Source organism: Bipolaris sorokiniana (genome assembly GCF_000338995.1).
Source record: "Bipolaris sorokiniana ND90Pr unplaced genomic scaffold COCSAscaffold_12, whole genome shotgun sequence".
NCBI classification, from domain to species: domain Eukaryota; kingdom Fungi; phylum Ascomycota; class Dothideomycetes; order Pleosporales; family Pleosporaceae; genus Bipolaris; species Bipolaris sorokiniana.
This window is the reverse complement of record NW_006911906.1, coordinates 604,734-620,503: the sequence shown is the minus strand read 5'-3', so window position 1 is coordinate 620,503 and position 15,770 is coordinate 604,734. Positions and strand designations below refer to the sequence as shown.

At 51.3% G+C, this 15,770-nt stretch overlaps 5 protein-coding genes across 5 annotated transcripts; 2 read left to right on the top strand and 3 right to left on the bottom strand.

Annotated features, from left to right (window-relative positions):
- Positions 1 to 1,098: 1,098 nt before the first annotated feature.
- Positions 1,099 to 2,749, bottom strand: COCSADRAFT_201910 (uncharacterized protein). The gene is made up of 2 exons (XM_007704639.1): positions 2,429 to 2,749; positions 1,099 to 2,128 (listed from the first exon to the last, which is right to left on the bottom strand). Exons 1-2 carry the CDS (start codon positions 2,519 to 2,521, stop codon positions 1,163 to 1,165), a joined length of 1,059 nt encoding a protein of 352 aa, XP_007702829.1. The 5' UTR covers positions 2,522 to 2,749; the 3' UTR covers positions 1,099 to 1,162.
- Positions 2,750 to 3,810: 1,061 nt separating this feature from the next.
- COCSADRAFT_192429 (uncharacterized protein) lies at positions 3,811 to 5,186 on the top strand. Its single transcript, XM_007704638.1, has 2 exons — positions 3,811 to 4,927; positions 5,016 to 5,186. The coding sequence occupies exons 1-2, from the start codon at positions 3,850 to 3,852 to the stop codon at positions 5,159 to 5,161; spliced, it is 1,224 nt and encodes a 407-aa protein (XP_007702828.1). The 5' UTR covers positions 3,811 to 3,849; the 3' UTR covers positions 5,162 to 5,186.
- A 2,615-nt stretch (positions 5,187 to 7,801) lies between these two features.
- COCSADRAFT_162942 (uncharacterized protein) lies at positions 7,802 to 9,482 on the top strand (the record flags this gene model as incomplete). Its single annotated transcript, XM_007704637.1, has 2 exons — positions 7,802 to 7,993; positions 8,508 to 9,482. 2 exons carry the CDS (start codon positions 7,802 to 7,804, stop codon positions 9,480 to 9,482), a joined length of 1,167 nt encoding a protein of 388 aa, XP_007702827.1.
- Positions 9,483 to 9,732: 250 nt separating this feature from the next.
- Positions 9,733 to 10,878, bottom strand: COCSADRAFT_162941 (uncharacterized protein; the record flags this gene model as incomplete). Its single annotated transcript, XM_007704636.1, has 1 exon — positions 9,733 to 10,878. One exon carries the CDS (start codon positions 10,876 to 10,878, stop codon positions 9,733 to 9,735), a length of 1,146 nt encoding a protein of 381 aa, XP_007702826.1.
- Positions 10,879 to 11,030: 152 nt separating this feature from the next.
- On the bottom strand, positions 11,031 to 15,753 carry COCSADRAFT_123209 (uncharacterized protein). Its single transcript, XM_007704635.1, has 2 exons — positions 13,543 to 15,753; positions 11,031 to 13,434 (listed from the first exon to the last, which is right to left on the bottom strand). Exons 1-2 carry the CDS (start codon positions 15,456 to 15,458, stop codon positions 11,493 to 11,495), a joined length of 3,858 nt encoding a protein of 1,285 aa, XP_007702825.1. The 5' UTR covers positions 15,459 to 15,753; the 3' UTR covers positions 11,031 to 11,492.
- Between the last annotated feature and the right edge of the window lie 17 nt (positions 15,754 to 15,770).

The window sequence follows — 15,770 nt, the reverse complement described above, 5'->3', positions numbered from 1 at the left end:
GTTTCGGTCCGCCGTCCCCCCCCCCCCCCCCCCAAGCATGCAGGTGCTACTCTGCGGTACCACAGACAGAGTTAGCGTTAAGTTTACAGGGGTGGGCGGTGTGTCTTGCGGGAATGCTCAAAATGACGTTGAATTGATACAACGTTGAATTCAGATTTCAAAAAGGGTTTACACGCCAACGTAACACCCCATGGCATTTTTGAAGCGCCCCCTCCCCTCGGAGCGCTATGCCCCGTCAGCTGGACCCTGATCGCTAAACTCTAGTAACTATAGGTACTACTTTAGGACAATAAAGGCTTACGCAGGCCCCGGCCCAACGCCCACCAGGGATGGGAGGCATTTTGCGTGTGGCTTACAGGGCAAACCAATTGCTCGGGAAGACATGGCACCACAAGCAGCTGATTTCAACAAGCTGAGCGTTTTTTTGTCGTGTGCCCAGTCGAGACCGCAATGTGAGCACACGACTTGCTGTCTACAGACTGTTCCTCGTCTGGCTAGCGCCTTGGCAAGTAGCCGTGGACTGTGAAATGCGATTGGCGCCCATCACTGTGCCCCGTGACGCAGCCTCGAAACAGCCACCACTGCTCGGCTTCTTTTACTCTGATTTCTCCGCCTTTTTCCATGGCATGCTGTCCTTTCCTTACTCGCCACCAGCAGCATTCCATGTCCAGATCCCGGTGCCCCGACCCCACACTTCATGTAGGGGAAGACGTAGACGTTGGCCCGCCGTGCTGAGCTCAGCTTATGATCCCGACGCCCGGTAGTGAGTTGTATTTACTGGAAGCTTGATTCCTGGCTTCTCCAATCGCAAAGTCTGTATCCGGACCCCTTTCCGTGCAGTGTCTTGGTGTTGAGACAAGCATTGGCTCCGTGTCAATCAAGATGCTATCAAAGCCAAGCATGAGGCGAGCTGTGTATAGGAAACAAGGTTGCAGATACTCAGAAACAGTCCAAGATCCAATGCTGCAGCGTCACTCACCATATCCTGCGCCGTCAAACTCTCAGAGTAGCGGTCAGATCTACTATCTGTGCATGTTATTGGTCTTGTTCGCGAAACATGCACTGCCATCGTATGATCAACCACTCATAACATAGCATCCCGCTGCACACTTGCGTATATCTGCTTCACTAATACCTTGGATAGATACATGTACATGTCTGATTACAGCCTACTCTCTTCCCCGACCATTCGTACCTCCAATAGACTTGCGTGTCTCTGCAGAAACTTCTCAACGCTGTTAACAAACTTTTCAAGCTCCACCCAAATTGTTCCTAATATCACTGCAAGACTTCCCTGCTGCGAGATCCAGAAGCCGTCTTCCATCATTTCAATCCAAAACAGCATGCTCAAGTCTCTATTCTCGAGGCGATCCTGGTAGTTCTTCAATTCCTTTTTGCCGTCGTGTAAGAAGTGAATGCCCAGGATCGTTCCTAGATCAGTGACGGTCATTTTCGTACCATGTGAAAGGCTCGGGAGACGCTGGCGGAATTGATCGCCCATGACGTTGAACTCACGACTCACTTGAGCCGCGTACACTTGCGCCAAACCAGTATACCCTGCAGTCATGCCGAGTGTGTTATTGTTGAATGTGCCCGAGTTTCCTAGCGAGTTCTTCTCTCGCGGATCATAACCCCGCATGATGTCTGCTCGTCCTCCAAAGGCGCCGAACGTGATCCCGCCACCCAGAAATTTACCTAAAGTGGTAATGTCGGGCGTCAAGTTTTCGAGCTCTTGCAGTCTCCCTGGTGACAGGCGGCTTGTCTGCACCTCATCCAGAATGAACACGGCACCATCTTTCTTTGCCGACGATTGGACCTGCTGCAGGAAATCATGGGTGCCGACAAGATATGGCCCTCGACCTTGCATACCCTCGACCAATACCGCAGCAACATCTTCAGACTCTTCAATCTTCCTCTTCGCATCCTCAATGTCATTGAACTCTGCAACGATCCAATCGTCCTTGTCGACACAGTTCTCTGCGGGGTGGTTATCGGGAAAGAGATAGCACCCTCCGTGGTATCCGCCCGAGAACACGACAACCTTTTTCTTTCCAGTAAAACGCCGAGCGCCCTGGATAGCATGCAAGTTCGCCTCTGTGCCGGAATTTGTAAACCGGACAAGGTCCAGCTTGTATCACTCACATATCAACGTAGCATGTCTTGTTTCCAGCGTAGTCGTACCTCCTAGATTAAGTCCAATATTATTGATGGTATCAATCAGTGCTGATTGGATGACCGGATGCGAGTGGCCATACAACCCGGCTGTGAATTCGTCGACAAGGTCCGTATACGTATGTCCGTCTTCCAATGTGACCTGGTACCCTTTGCCGTTTTTGAGAAAGATTGGAAACGGTGTTGTGTGAAGTGCACTTCGTGTGTTGCCACCTGGTAGCTATTTGCTTGCTTCTTCGTGCAGTTTAAAGCTTACTTGGTTTTTCTTTGCGAATCGTTGTTTTGCAGCTTCGAGTGCTCCGCTTGGGGTTGCATGTCCACTCCTCGCAGTATCGGCCGCGGATGCCATCAAGACTGATTACGGATAAGATAGCTTCGCTCTTTAACAGGCGCTGCGATGTCTATGAGATCCAAGAGGCAAGTCGCCTTTATTATATCGGAAAAGTGGTTCGGGAACGAAGCAGGCAGTCATGCCATGATAGCAGGTGGTGGTCCGTAGCTCATGATTGGCGCGCGTCTCACAACCGCAAGTCGGGGCATTCCGAGCTATTCCGACTCATTCCGAGCATCGAAAGTCTATGTGTTGTGTCGCCTATTCTTCATGTCCAACGATCCTTTATCTCACCTACGTTGTGCTACAGAAGGGCACGCCAGCTCAGCTTTACATGTGCCACGAAGGCGAGTTGTTGCAGCTCTAGCTGCATATCAAAATTGCTCCCGACGGCTTCTCATGCATGACGGAACGCAATCTCATTGGCTTCAAAGCGTACATACTACCGTTCGTCCAATCTTTAACGCGGTGTTAGAAATGTCCTTCTTTGGCTGGAGATATGTCACGCGACAAACGCTATAATCTCTCTTGCTTCAGCTAACAGCGGGCAGCTGTGCCGGTATGTAGCTAAAGCTGCACCCCTCTTCTTAGCTGTTTACGGGCTGTCGGTATGGTTCCAGGGCGAGACTGTACTCCATTTAGCATAGCAGGTCGCCGTCGAGGATCCCTGAATTCATTTTTGCGGATCCATCCTGGTTTTGGCGATGCAGGAATAGGTGAGAGATTCCACAGCGGCGATCCACTATACCAAATGGGGGTATAGTAAATCGCCCCTGTGGAATCTGGTCTCAAGAGAGGCGTGCATGTTTATCGCTTAAACCAGTATGCGAAATCAAAGTTCACACTATTTCAACATCACGAAGCTACATCGAGTACTTCTGCATTGTAATGTGAGGAAATTGTGTACACCCTTCCCACCTACGAGCTACAAGACAGGTCGCGCTACGTCATGCAGCTTCATTGCTTTCTTCTAAACCCACTACACATCATTGGACTGTCAGCACTACAATATCGAAGGATGTATGAATGCAAGTTTTGCAAACTTCTAAAAGGGGATGTTACCGAAGAAAGCATCTTGTGTGAGCATAAGGTTGTGCCTGGCCATTCATGGATCTCTTGGCAAAATTAATAATCCGATATCTGCCGTCATGTCATCTTCTCACTGCCAATCTCAGCGACGCAGTGCCGTCATCTTGCAGACGGTAATATGTTGTGTTATTGTTGAAAAACAGCTTTGTTCAGCTTTTGGGTCTGATTAATGAACATACCATCGCTTTATTCTTGTACATGTGAACAACGAATTGGCTCCCACAGAAACAGCTTCAATAGTGTAAAATTCGTCTACAATGGGGCCAGGTCCTGAACCATACACTATATCCGTCCCCGATGAGGCCATTGAGAAACTAAAAAGAAAACTATCAGACGCCGACTTTCCAGATGAACTTGATACGCCGGACCAATGGCCATACGGGTCACCACTATCCGACATAAAACGTCTAGCAAAGCACTGGGAAACAAAATTTGACTGGCGCAAAGCAGAAGCCCAAATGAACCAACTCCCCAACTACCGAAAGAAAATCAAAGTCAAAGGCTTCGGGGATATCGACATCCACTTTGTGCACAAGAAAAGTAACAATCCAAACGCCATACCCCTCCTCTTCTGCCACGGCTGGCCGGGATCCTTCCTCGAAGTTACAAAACTCCTCCCGTTACTCGAATCCGGCTCCGACTCGCCCGCCTTCACCATCGTCGCCCCCTCCCTCCCCAACTTCGGCTTTAGCCAAAGAATCACCAAACCAGGCTTCTCCCTGACGCAATATGCAGAAACCTGCAATACGCTAATGCAGGACCTGGGCTATACTTGCTACGTCACGCAAGGAGGCGACTGGGGCTTCTACGTAACCCGGATCATGGGATTGCTGTATCCCGACAACGTGCTTGCGAGCCACATCAACATGGTGCGCGCGCACGCCCCAAGTTGGACTTCGCAACCGCTACTGGCGCTGCAGCACGCACTAACACCCTATACCGCCTCCGAAACCGCGGGCTTGCAACGCTCAGCTTGGTTTACGGGCGAAGGCCAGGCGTACCGCCAGCTGCAAGCTACGAAGCCGCAAACGCTTTCTTACGCTTTTGCAGATAGCCCTGTTGCGTTGCTCGGGTGGATATACGAGAAGCTAGTCGAGTGGACGGATGGGTATGAGTGGAGTGATGACGAGGTGCTGACGTGGGTTAGTGTTTATTGGTTTAGTAGCGCGGGACCGAATGCCCATGTGCGGATTTATTATGAGGCGGGGCATAATCCGACGCCTGAGGTGCCAGATAGAGAGAGAGCGAGTGGGTGGGTGGGTAAAGTGAAGTTGGGGGTTGCGCATTTTCCGAGGGAGATTACGGTTGTGCCTAGGGTGTGGGCGAGGACTCTTGGTATGAATTGTTTCATTTTTTTGGTAAATTCATCGCTTCTTTGAGGACTGATACTAATGGAACTTCTTTTCCTGCTTGTTTTTTTTAGGTCCCCTAGTGTACGAGAGCATTCATGACAAAGGTGGTCATTTTGCGGCGCATGAGAGACCAGATGCGATTGCTGAAGATTTGCAGAAGATGTTTGGAAAGGGTGGGCCGTGTTTTGGGATTGTACCTGGTAAGCCTGGATACTAGTACGATTTTGTAGGAGCATCAGGGATTCGAAGTGTGTTTTGCATCTTCAGAAGTATGAATCTCTACTAGTGCTTTGATAGCGAAGAATGTGAATTTGAATAAATGAGTGAATATACTACTATGATATTTCTCTTTCGAATGTTATAGCTCTACACGCGCAGATTTGGTCGAGTTTGTAGTCGAGCTGTGATACTCATCGCTCATTAAACCAGAAACTCTAATGCGCCCACTTCCTACTTCCCCAAAGGCATTATGTGAAAATATTTGAGTTGAATCTGTTCAATTGACTATATTTTATCCGTGTCTGGCGATTATATTGGTGCTGCTGCTCCAGAAGTGATTACAAGTTGCATTAGGTATCTTTAAGCAGCCGATCCTGACGAGTCGAATAAGAGCCAGTGTACTACCATGACAACTCAGCACACCGTCAGCTAATCTCATACACATAAGCGAGGTAACCGCATGAACAGTTCTTCTTGTTGGAGTTTCGCCAGTGATAATACAAGCATTTGTATTCTGGGGGTATTGTTTACAAGCATTGTGCTTCTACAGGGTCATGGCCGGGGCCAGATAAGGTGATACAATGAGAAAGGTGGGAGAATATTTTATCTTGAGTTCTTATGTATGAAGCCTTGGTTTGAACCAAACTACATGATAGAGCACATTGAGAAATATAGTCATGAAAATTATCCATGGTATAGCACGTTGGTCCTTGACAAGAGATTTGGTCAGCACGACATGCTGTATCCGGCCCTGCGCAATCGCTCCGTTCTTTGCAGGAAGGAAGTTCGTTGCGAGCTTGACTATTTCGTGTAGAATTGCATCATGGGAAAAATTGTGCCGTGGCTAGGTGTTGTTTCGTGAGAGCGGGTTAAATTTGCGCTGGAGCTTGGGTAAAAGTGTAGGTCCGATCTTTGCTGGGGAACAACATGTTCCCGGTAAATGACCAATGTGCGGTTGGGTAAGAGTTGTAGGAAATCTGGCTCGAAAAGCTTTTGTGTTTAAGTCTGGGTGCATCTAGTTGACACGTGCGGATCAATCCTCATTCACTCATTCGTCTTTATTACGCGGTCTGAATAGTATGGGTTTCTATAATCAAAATGCGAGGTGCAATTTTTACTTTGGATGATTTGTCGGCTCCCATCTGTTGCTAGCATAGGGCTGCCTCGATTGTAATTGGACATTGCCAGGTGAAGATTGTCAATCCGAAACTGACATGAATGCGTCAGCGAGGTATTTTGTAAACCGTCTGTAGGTGCGTTGAATACTAGAAATTAGTCTGAAACACCTTCAGCCTTTTTTTGCTTGATCAGCATTGTTAGACGAAGATATGGTGAAGGCACTCGGATTACTGCACAGCCCGAGGGTTTTTGTTGTTGTAAAGCCACCATTTCTGATCGGTATCCTCGGAATATTTGTTAGTGCTGATGACAATGTACCGATGTTCTCGAAGCGAAGTAACGGAGTGCAACGAAGATTCTTCCTCGTATTCTAAAGTAAGACCGAGCCGTTCTGCCTTGACACAGATGACTGCATACATTTTGACGAAGTTTAAAGCGATTTGTTCAGTTGACAGAGAGGTGACCGGATGAAAGGTTGTTGTATAAATCCGAAGCAAGTGTAGCGAGCACTCCCCCATCCCAAAAAGCTTGTCATTGTGCCCTGTGGAGCGATAGATTGATGTTCGGCAGATAAGTACCGCAAGGATATAGCTTTGGAAATAGCCGTATATTGAACCCCGCACGGCTTGACATGTCCGTATGACCTTTGATGATGGATGGAATACGAAAAGGGGGTTGATGATGTGGAAATGTACACGAACCATCATCACGACACAGGAGTCATGGAAGATGGGCCTGGATGATTCCAGGGCTGGACCCGTTGAACTGGGGAAGCTTACCTGCTACCACACAATGGTGCCTGCTCCAGGCATCTTGTACTTGGTGCGGAAGATCTGCATAAGAGGGGTTCAAATATCACAAAGTCGTATGGTCTGTACGTAGAGGGCTGCCGCACGGACGTGCTTCAGGGATACGATGGATGTGTTGCGCTATGTCGTTTTGGTCCGTGGCTGCGGAGCATTCTTTGCGCGTGACAAGCGTAAGTAAGCATGTCGACTAAAGCTACCGCGGCGTTGGGTGACTGCAGAGTATTGTTCGTATCCCATCGGATTAGGGTTGAAAGTGGTGATTGTAGTTGACTGGTGGAGCTCTCGAAACTCTGTCTTCATCCATGGCATTATGTGGTCTGCCTGTAAGGTACACGCGTGAATAGGCAACTGAGTCGTTAAGGTTGGATTCTTCGTCAACCCCGAGTACTTATTGAAAGTGGCGCAGCCCAAGTCCACAGACGACACCCTAGCTCAATGGGGGAGTGGATGTGTACGCAGCAGTCAATGCGCGTGAAAATGACCCGGGAATAAGGGCCCAGAATGTCGAGCCACCGGTACCTGAAAGAGCGGGGCCAGGCGGAGCAATGCAGTCATGATACGCGCGACACCAGCAAAGCCTAGTCGCAAAGATGTAAGCAAGAGACAATTGCGCATCAAACAGAAAGCAGTGTCTTAGTTTGGGCAGACGACAGCCACTCGGTGCGAATTGACTCTTGTACGCGGTGCCACAAGTTTCGCAGGCGCTCGCGATGCCAAGGCGCTTTATAAATAGCATCACGGCAGACCCGGCACCGGCCAAAAGCTTGGTACTTCCCCTCACCCTCGCCCTCACCCTCGCCGACACCACTCCCTTGGACATGGCCGTCTCTACGTCGCACACGGCGCCTGAGCGAGGCGGGCTCCAAGAAACAGCGAAGCGCCTCGCCAAGGTCGAGATGCGGGTGAGGAGCCGTCGGGCAGGCATGTGAACAACCTCAGACCTTGGCCGTGTTCATCAATGCTCATCAAACAGAAACCAAGGCACTCTAGCTATGCCTCGGTGCCCTGCGCGGCCTAGCGCCAACCTTCCCAATAGTCGACGGGGCCACGGGCCTTTGACGCCCATGGAACCAGCGGACTCAGGCGCTATCGGAATCTGGCAAGCTCTGGCAAGCCACACGGTACCATCGGATGCTTGTCTGCAACGCCCTCTCCCTGAAGCTACTATAAGATGGGCCCATATGGCCATGCGACCCTGACCGACCGCTCCTGCTGTCGCCGTTTTGCCGTTCCACCTTCCACTCTTTTGTCCTTACGGCTGCCACCATCATTCACCGTGCCTTCACCCACCACTGTTCGCTCTCTTGCACTTACTTGATCTTCTTTTGGCCTTTTGACAGTCCTTCTCTTGCGCCCTTTTTGTCCTTCGTCAGCCCCGCCTTTATTTACTAACATCCCCTCACTTCAAACATGAAGCTGTCCACTTTGCTGTTTCTCGTGCCTTTGGCTAGTGCACGGGTTATTCGACAAGCACAGCAAATACCCATTGTCGACAACGCCGCAGACGATACAACCAGCGTCGAGGATAACACCACACACGCTTCGCCCAGCATTGGCCTTCACTTTACAACGTCACATGCCGTGGCCGCCGCTCATTACCAAAATGGAACAACTAGGGACCTTGTGAGGATGGAAGGAGGCGCTGATTATCAAGATTTAATGCGGCGGTGGTTGTCCTCTAGCTCTGGCTACTCGGGACCATTAGAACCCAGTGATGAAATGGTTTTATCCGGTTTCATGATCCGACTTCACCGAGCCATTGAGACGGAGCTGGATGATTCCGTACAAAAAGCCGCATTGGCCTTATCCCCCCAGGCTCCTAAACTTCAACGAAATTTCCAGAAAGCCATGGTAGCTGCAGGACTTGCTTCGTCCGAGGACAGCGCCGTACTCTATGAAGAAGCAATGGCTACCCATGCCGCTCTCAAACCTGCATCCTCGTGCACCACACAATCGCAATCAGAACACTTGCAACACGTTCTCTTCCTAGCCTTCGACGACGGCGCTTTCAGCGTAAGCATGCATGAATACGCCTGCAGAGACTACACATCACAAGGACACATAATCAACCGCATAATACGCTCTGATCTCGGCTGGTGGCATCTCCCCATGTACGACGCACCACGAGCAAGATTCTGGGCCCAGGTGCAGCAAAGCATCGGATTTGTTCTAAGCCCGCAGGGCAAGGCGCCAGGCAGAATCGTTCTCCTGGGCAGTCACGGCGCAGACGCCGAATTCAAGAGCAGAGTGGAGGACGCTCTTTGGGACGAGCTGGAGATGGACGTTAGCGGCATGTTGAGCGTTAATGAGCGAGGGGATAGCGAATGGCTAGCTGCAAGGGGCGCAGCAGAACTAGCATCGAGGCATAGCGAAAAGAAATACGCTGCATGAAGCTAATTAGGGAAAACCCCCACAGTTCATGGAGAAAGAAAGAAAATGGGAAAGGAAAGGAAGAGAAAAAAAGAGATACCCTTGATATTCTGCCTAGTTCTAAAAATAACAAAGGAAAGAAAGCATAATGAGCATTGCAGCAAATAAAAATAATATTAGATCAAAGGACACCACACATACACGAAATGTAAATCCAAAGTAATACCAAAGATTTCCAAAAAAAAATACACCATGTACAACCAAACTATCCTCACGTCTTCCCCTCCCCTTGTTCTACCTTCGCAGCCCCAATCTCCTCAAAAACACCCACTCCCTTCCTCCCCAACGCAGTCCCCACACCCACCGCTCTCGCCCCAACCCCCCTCATCCGCCTATACCCCTCTTTATCAGCCACACCCCCAACCCCAATCACCTGTACCCCCCTCAACACCTCGTGCTGCGCTAGCATCTGCGTGATGGTATATACATTGCCCAGCGCGAGGGGGTGCAGCGGTGTGCCTGCTAAACCGCCGATGCCCGTGCCGTTTGCTGAGGCGAGGGTTGGGTGGAAGGATGTGGTGGTGGAGGGGGAGATAGTGGTTGCGGTGGAGGAAGTGGTTGCGGAGAAACAAGATGGTGCGACCAAAAGCGACGAGCCAAGCGTATTCACCGCCGTGATAAAGCCCACCGGACACGATCCTTTCTCGCTACAATCCAGCAGTGCATCTATTAGACTCTGGAATTGGTCGTGGTACGTGTATGGTGGTGTTTTGATTCCTATTGCAACTTCTGCTTCATTCCCTCCTTCCCCATCTCCTTGCCCGTTTTCTTTACTCTGTTGTTGCAGAGACATCTCCCTTCCCAACCCACGCAAATACTCCGCCAATTCCCCCCTCGAATACGCAGGCGGCGGTTTTTCAGGGATATTTGGGCACGAGAGATTGATTTCCATAGCAAGTTGCATGCGGACGGTGCGCTGGCAAGTGCGGATTTGGCGGTAGCACTGCACCACCTGGTCCGCGGTGCCCGTCACCGAGATGATGATGGGTTTGTGCGTGGTGCGGCTGTGGAGTGGTACCGAAGTGCAGTGTGTGTTGCTTATTATTTGCACGTAGGATATGTATTCCGAGAGGGGGATGGGTGAGTAGCCGAGGGTGTTGAGACTACCGGTTGTCGAGGCATCGTCTGATAGGTCTGTGTTTGGGGTTGAGCTGGAGAGAGTGTCTGGGGTGAAGAAGGTGAATTGGTGGATGCTGGGGTCATGGGGGAATCCTTTGTTTGTGGAAGAAGGGAGTGAGGTGCGGGTTGTTATGGCGCCAGTGTGGGGGTTGGTGTAGAGGTCTTGCAATTGGGAGAGCGTGGTGCACCAGGGGTTTGCCGAGTTGAGCAGTGGGGGGTCAATGTCTAGAGGGGACATGGCCGGGCCGTGCAAGTGGTCGCTCGCAGACGACATGACCAAGTGTGTACTTGGTTGAACATGCAGGCTGCTGTGACTTGCGGATGGTGAGGGGTTGCTGCTGCATAAGTGGGGTAGAGGTGGTTACGGGAAAGTTTCCCATTTCGCGATTAGGATGCTTGTCTTTTGCATATCTAGATAGCAGGTCATCTAGTCCGTGATAAGTGAACCACATCCAGGCTTTCCTTATCATGCGTTGAAGATATGAGATGATTGGCCAGGAAATTCGTCGCAAGTAAAACACTACACGAAGCCTAGATATTGACTTCGTAAGCTAGCACTGAGAAGCTCTACTTTTCTAACCATAGTATTACAAGATGAAGGATAAAAATTGAAACGCACAACCAGATCCCATATCCGAAACCAACAGACAAAAAAGTTTCCTAGCCCATGCAAATGCTACGCCGGTCGCAGAGCGTTCAATTTCATTAGCTTTGTCTTTCCTTGTTGCGCCATACACCATGCTCAAAACACATAGAATCGAGAATCGAGAACTGAAGCGTAGGTAAAATAGAATGAGATCCGGGTTTCCATCTCTAATTTCCTTTGTCGACATGTCACTTTCGTGACCATGTTTAGAAACTGACATAGCCAGTATCCTCGCCTCCCGTGTCATCCATCCAGCCTGCGCCAACTTCGCCCAGACCAGGTCCGTGGTGATGGTTGCGCGCCATGCCTTCGCCTTCACCTCGCTCAACCCACTCTTCGTTGATGTCGTTCCAGATGCGCTGAAAGTACAATCGCAACGATCGGAGTCCACGGAGATAGCCCCTATCGATGCCATTGGGGTTTTCTGGAGGGCAGGGAAGGTCGTCAGGCAAGGGATCTTCAGCGGTCACGCAATTGGCAAAATCGACAATCTTGAGCTTGATCTCTGAATGCTTTTCCGCTTTCGGAGGAGACGCATTCCCTGGCCCGGAAGATCCAGTAGCAGCTTCCTCGTTTTTCGTTACAGAGTTGCCATTGGATTGTGGGGTTGAACCATCTTTTTCTTTTGAATCGCCATCCCCACGATCATAGAGCATCAGCAAACTGCTTGCGTAGAACCGATACCCGGGCAGGTTTTTGATCATGCGTTCCAACTGGCTAATCTTCTCCAAGATGACGGGGATGTGTCTAGTTGCCGCCTTGTACCCGGTCCCGTCCCAGAAGAAACGCTTCAGTGCGTCCTGGAACTCTTTCCCAGCCTTGAGATCGCGGCCAAAATACTTATCTTCGAAGATGTAGCTCTGCGTCTTCACATTCCAGATCTGCATGCCACAGACTCGCACGCCAAGTTCTCGGCTGGTCGTCATTTGGCACTTGCGCCGTTGAGAGCGTTGCTTCTTCTCGTCTGCTTCGATGCCATACTGGCGCGTCCCCATTTTTAGATCTAAAACACAGGGCCTTGACATGCCTGCTGTGAGATCTTCAAGGAGGAGGAAATGCTGCACACGCTCATCAGATTGCTGTAGGGCACTATCGGGATTGCTTGGCTCTTCGCTAGGTGGAGCAGCAATGTTACTTGACACAACGGGGGCTGCTGGTAACATGGTACCTTCTGGCGGCGCTTCGGAATGTTGTGGTTTGGGAGCTCTGTTGTTGTGTAACGACCGGCCTCTGTCTTCTTGATTGCTGGTTTTTGAGTCTTCGTCCATTTTGAAAACCTCTTCTTCTGCATCGCCACCGTAACCGTCCTCTTCATAGTACTCAAGACCATGACGCTGTTCAGTATCAATTCCAAGGGGTCTCCTGGTCAAGCCGCTACCAGAGTGGCGGCGTCGAGGGAGGATGCCAGGTGGCTGTATTGATGCTTCATCATTGATTCCAGAGCCTAGCATTGAGCTGTGGCTGGGGAAATCAGCGCTTCCGCCCGAAGCATGACGTCGCGCTTCTGCCTTCAAGACCTGTTTCCTGGTACATTCTTCTGGAGGCTGCGAATGCAACATGGCCACATCTGTGCTGTTTCTCCTTATCGTAGGTGCAGAGCCTACCGTGGACTGCGGGGAATCTCCGACGGCGCGTGAAGCCATGACATGGTGACGATGGTGGCGTTGCCGATGATGTATGGTTGGTGGAGCAAAAACCTGTCGCAGAACTTCCTCTTGCAGCTTTCGGTTGATTGTTGTGACGCCCCAGCTGGTGGTATGCTGCAATGGTGGTCGTGAGGAGCTTCTCGGAGGGTACCCGTAGTCGCTCTGATATCGCCGATGCTGCTGTGAAGAAGAATATGAAGAGCTTTTCATCCACGGATCAGGCGTTGTAGAGCGTGGCGGTACTCGAAACAAATTATCCGGGATGATGTGACGATTGTTCTCAAAAATGACCTGAGGGGTAGGCATAATTTGCTGCGAATGACTAACGACTCGAGTTGATTCCGGCTTGTTTGGATCAATAGGGGCTGTAGAGGCCTGCCTCGAAGCATTTTCTGACTGGGTCGTCGATGTATTAATGCCAGCATCTTGTTTGGTCTTGTCCTTATGCTGTTTCTTTTTCTTGGGTGCTTTACGGTAAGTCACGTTCAGGACACCGATGTACCTAGGCAATACTCTATCAGCAAACAATTCTTAATACGAGCAGAAAGGGCGAAAGCAAATCTTGGCTGAAGTTTCAGCTTCGCTCCATAGCGCAGTTGGGATTTCATACCTCGGCAAGAAATCTAGCAGTTCCGGATGCTGCCTCTCGACTGTTTCGTAAAACTCGTTTTCTCGATTGTTTAGCTGCTTGCAGACTGCGCGTCTTGAAAAGCGATAAACAGTCGAGTGGCCGCCTACTTGATGATCGTACGGTTTCAATTCGACAGCACCCAGTGGGGCTGGCGGCTGAGACGGTGCAGCCGAAACAGCCTTGGGTTCTTTTTTGTAGGTTGCTGCAGTGGGCGTCGTGCCTAGATCATCAGTCGCACTGGATTCATAGCCAAGAAGTGATTGAGCCGACTCAGCGAGCGACTCAGGCTCTGATTCACCTGAAAGCGAATCAACAGCCGAGGGCGTCAACGGCTGATCTTTGTCTTTCTTTACAGGAGCTGCCGTGGGGATGTCACCATGTAGGCATTGATTTGTATCTGTGGATTGTAGAGAAATTTCTACCTCTTGTGGGGTTTGCACCTCCTTCTCAGTGGCCCACCCTTTGGGCACTGCACTCTCGTGAATTGAAGCCCTCTTCTCGACAGTATTTACCTCTCCATCTTGATTATTTGCTTCTTTGGCGGCCTGCTCGCTTGGCTTTACACGACGATGGGGGAAGTAGAGCGCCGAGGATATTTGCTCCTTTTCCGATTCTTCCTCCTCCTCCGAACCCGGCGTGCGCTCCCTGCTGCTTCCGTCCTTGGGCTGAAAATAGTCCGAAGACTCATGGTGGTATGGAGTTCCGTTGGTGGGTGCGTGAGCGTGAACCTTCTCAATAGCTGCAGTCGGTAAACTGCGCGACACAGGCGATCGTCTTTCGATGCTAGGAGTGAGGTGACCAAACCCCCGGATATCTTCGAGAAGACGCCTTGGAAGCTGCTGGTTGTTGAAGTCGCCTTGGGCATTCGTTTGAGAAGGAGGTGTTGTTGCAATACCTGTGTCTGTGCGTGGACCTGGCTTTGGTTCGAAATATGATTCGTTCGGACCGCCTGCGGGAGACTGGACTGCTGACGAGGCAAGCGAAGCACGCCGTAGTTGCTCAGTGAGGTTGCTTGTTTCAGTCCCATTGAGCCTTGCTGATCCTTCCTCTGACAGGGTCGACAGGGTCCTCTCATTCGGCAAGCGCTCTTTGGCCTTTTCTTTCTTTTTGGGCTCCTCGGAGGGGTCTCCATCCTTGAAAACACGGAGATAGTGACTTGCTTTGCGACTGCGAGCGGCGGTGGGCTGTTCGGTTTTGGCAAGAGTAGCTTCAATCTTCTTCTCCATTTCCTGGTCCATGACTGGCGTATCGAGAATGACGTTGCCCTTGAACGGCACGGGCTTGCCCTCGCGCCATTCTCTGTTCCTGCGCCTCTCGTCGCTCTCAAGCAGAGTGCCCTGCAATGTGGACTGGAGCTCTGGGCGGTGTGGCGTAACTGGGCGGTGGACGGGGGACTCGACGGGACTCATGTAAGGCGGAGGACTGTGATGGGGAGTCTCGAGGCACATGGCGGTGGCCATGGTTGTGCGGGAATTGAAGGGGGTGTTGAGGAGGGCGTGGTGGTCAATTGAGCTGATGGGCGGGATGGTTGAGTGCTTTCTGCGTATGATGGGAGGGTCTATTAGTCGCCTTTGAGGAGGAGCTGGGGCGGCCATGTCTGACAGGCTGTGCTCGGGAGCATCGTTGGACCAGTCTACTTGACGAGCGGTGGCGCGGGGAGAGGAGATGGGGCTTTCCGAGGCCAGGTAGGTGGTAGCGAAGATGCTGTCGCGCTCATCGAGCTGGGGACGGTCAATTGACGACTTCCAGAGGGAGGAGTCGTGAGCCAGAGGGGCGGTACGCGAGCGGCCCGTCTGGGAGAGGCTCTTCGGGACCAAGGCATGGTCTTGACTGGCGGTGGACCTCACCGAGGCGGGGGGTGAGGCATTTCCTTGGAGGTCCGGCTGGGGTGACATGGGCTCGACATTGATTCGACAGTGTGAAGGGCACCTCGTGGCGGGATGTGTGGCAGATATTGCCGGGCGGGCGCTGGACGGGTTGGCCAGGATGCGGACAGTCGTCGGGCGCGGCGGAGAGGCAGCGGACAGCCAACAGGGGCAGCAAGTCTTGGGGCGACCTAGCGCAAGAGAGCGCACAGCAACGGGCTCTGGTAGCAGGTGGAGGGGCGGCGTTGGGCGATGGCTTGCAGCAGGCGGATCCGGGGCGTGGGCGAGTGAGAGCAGACGACGGTCCACGTTCCAAATGTCGGTGGTTTGGCGTCGGAGTCC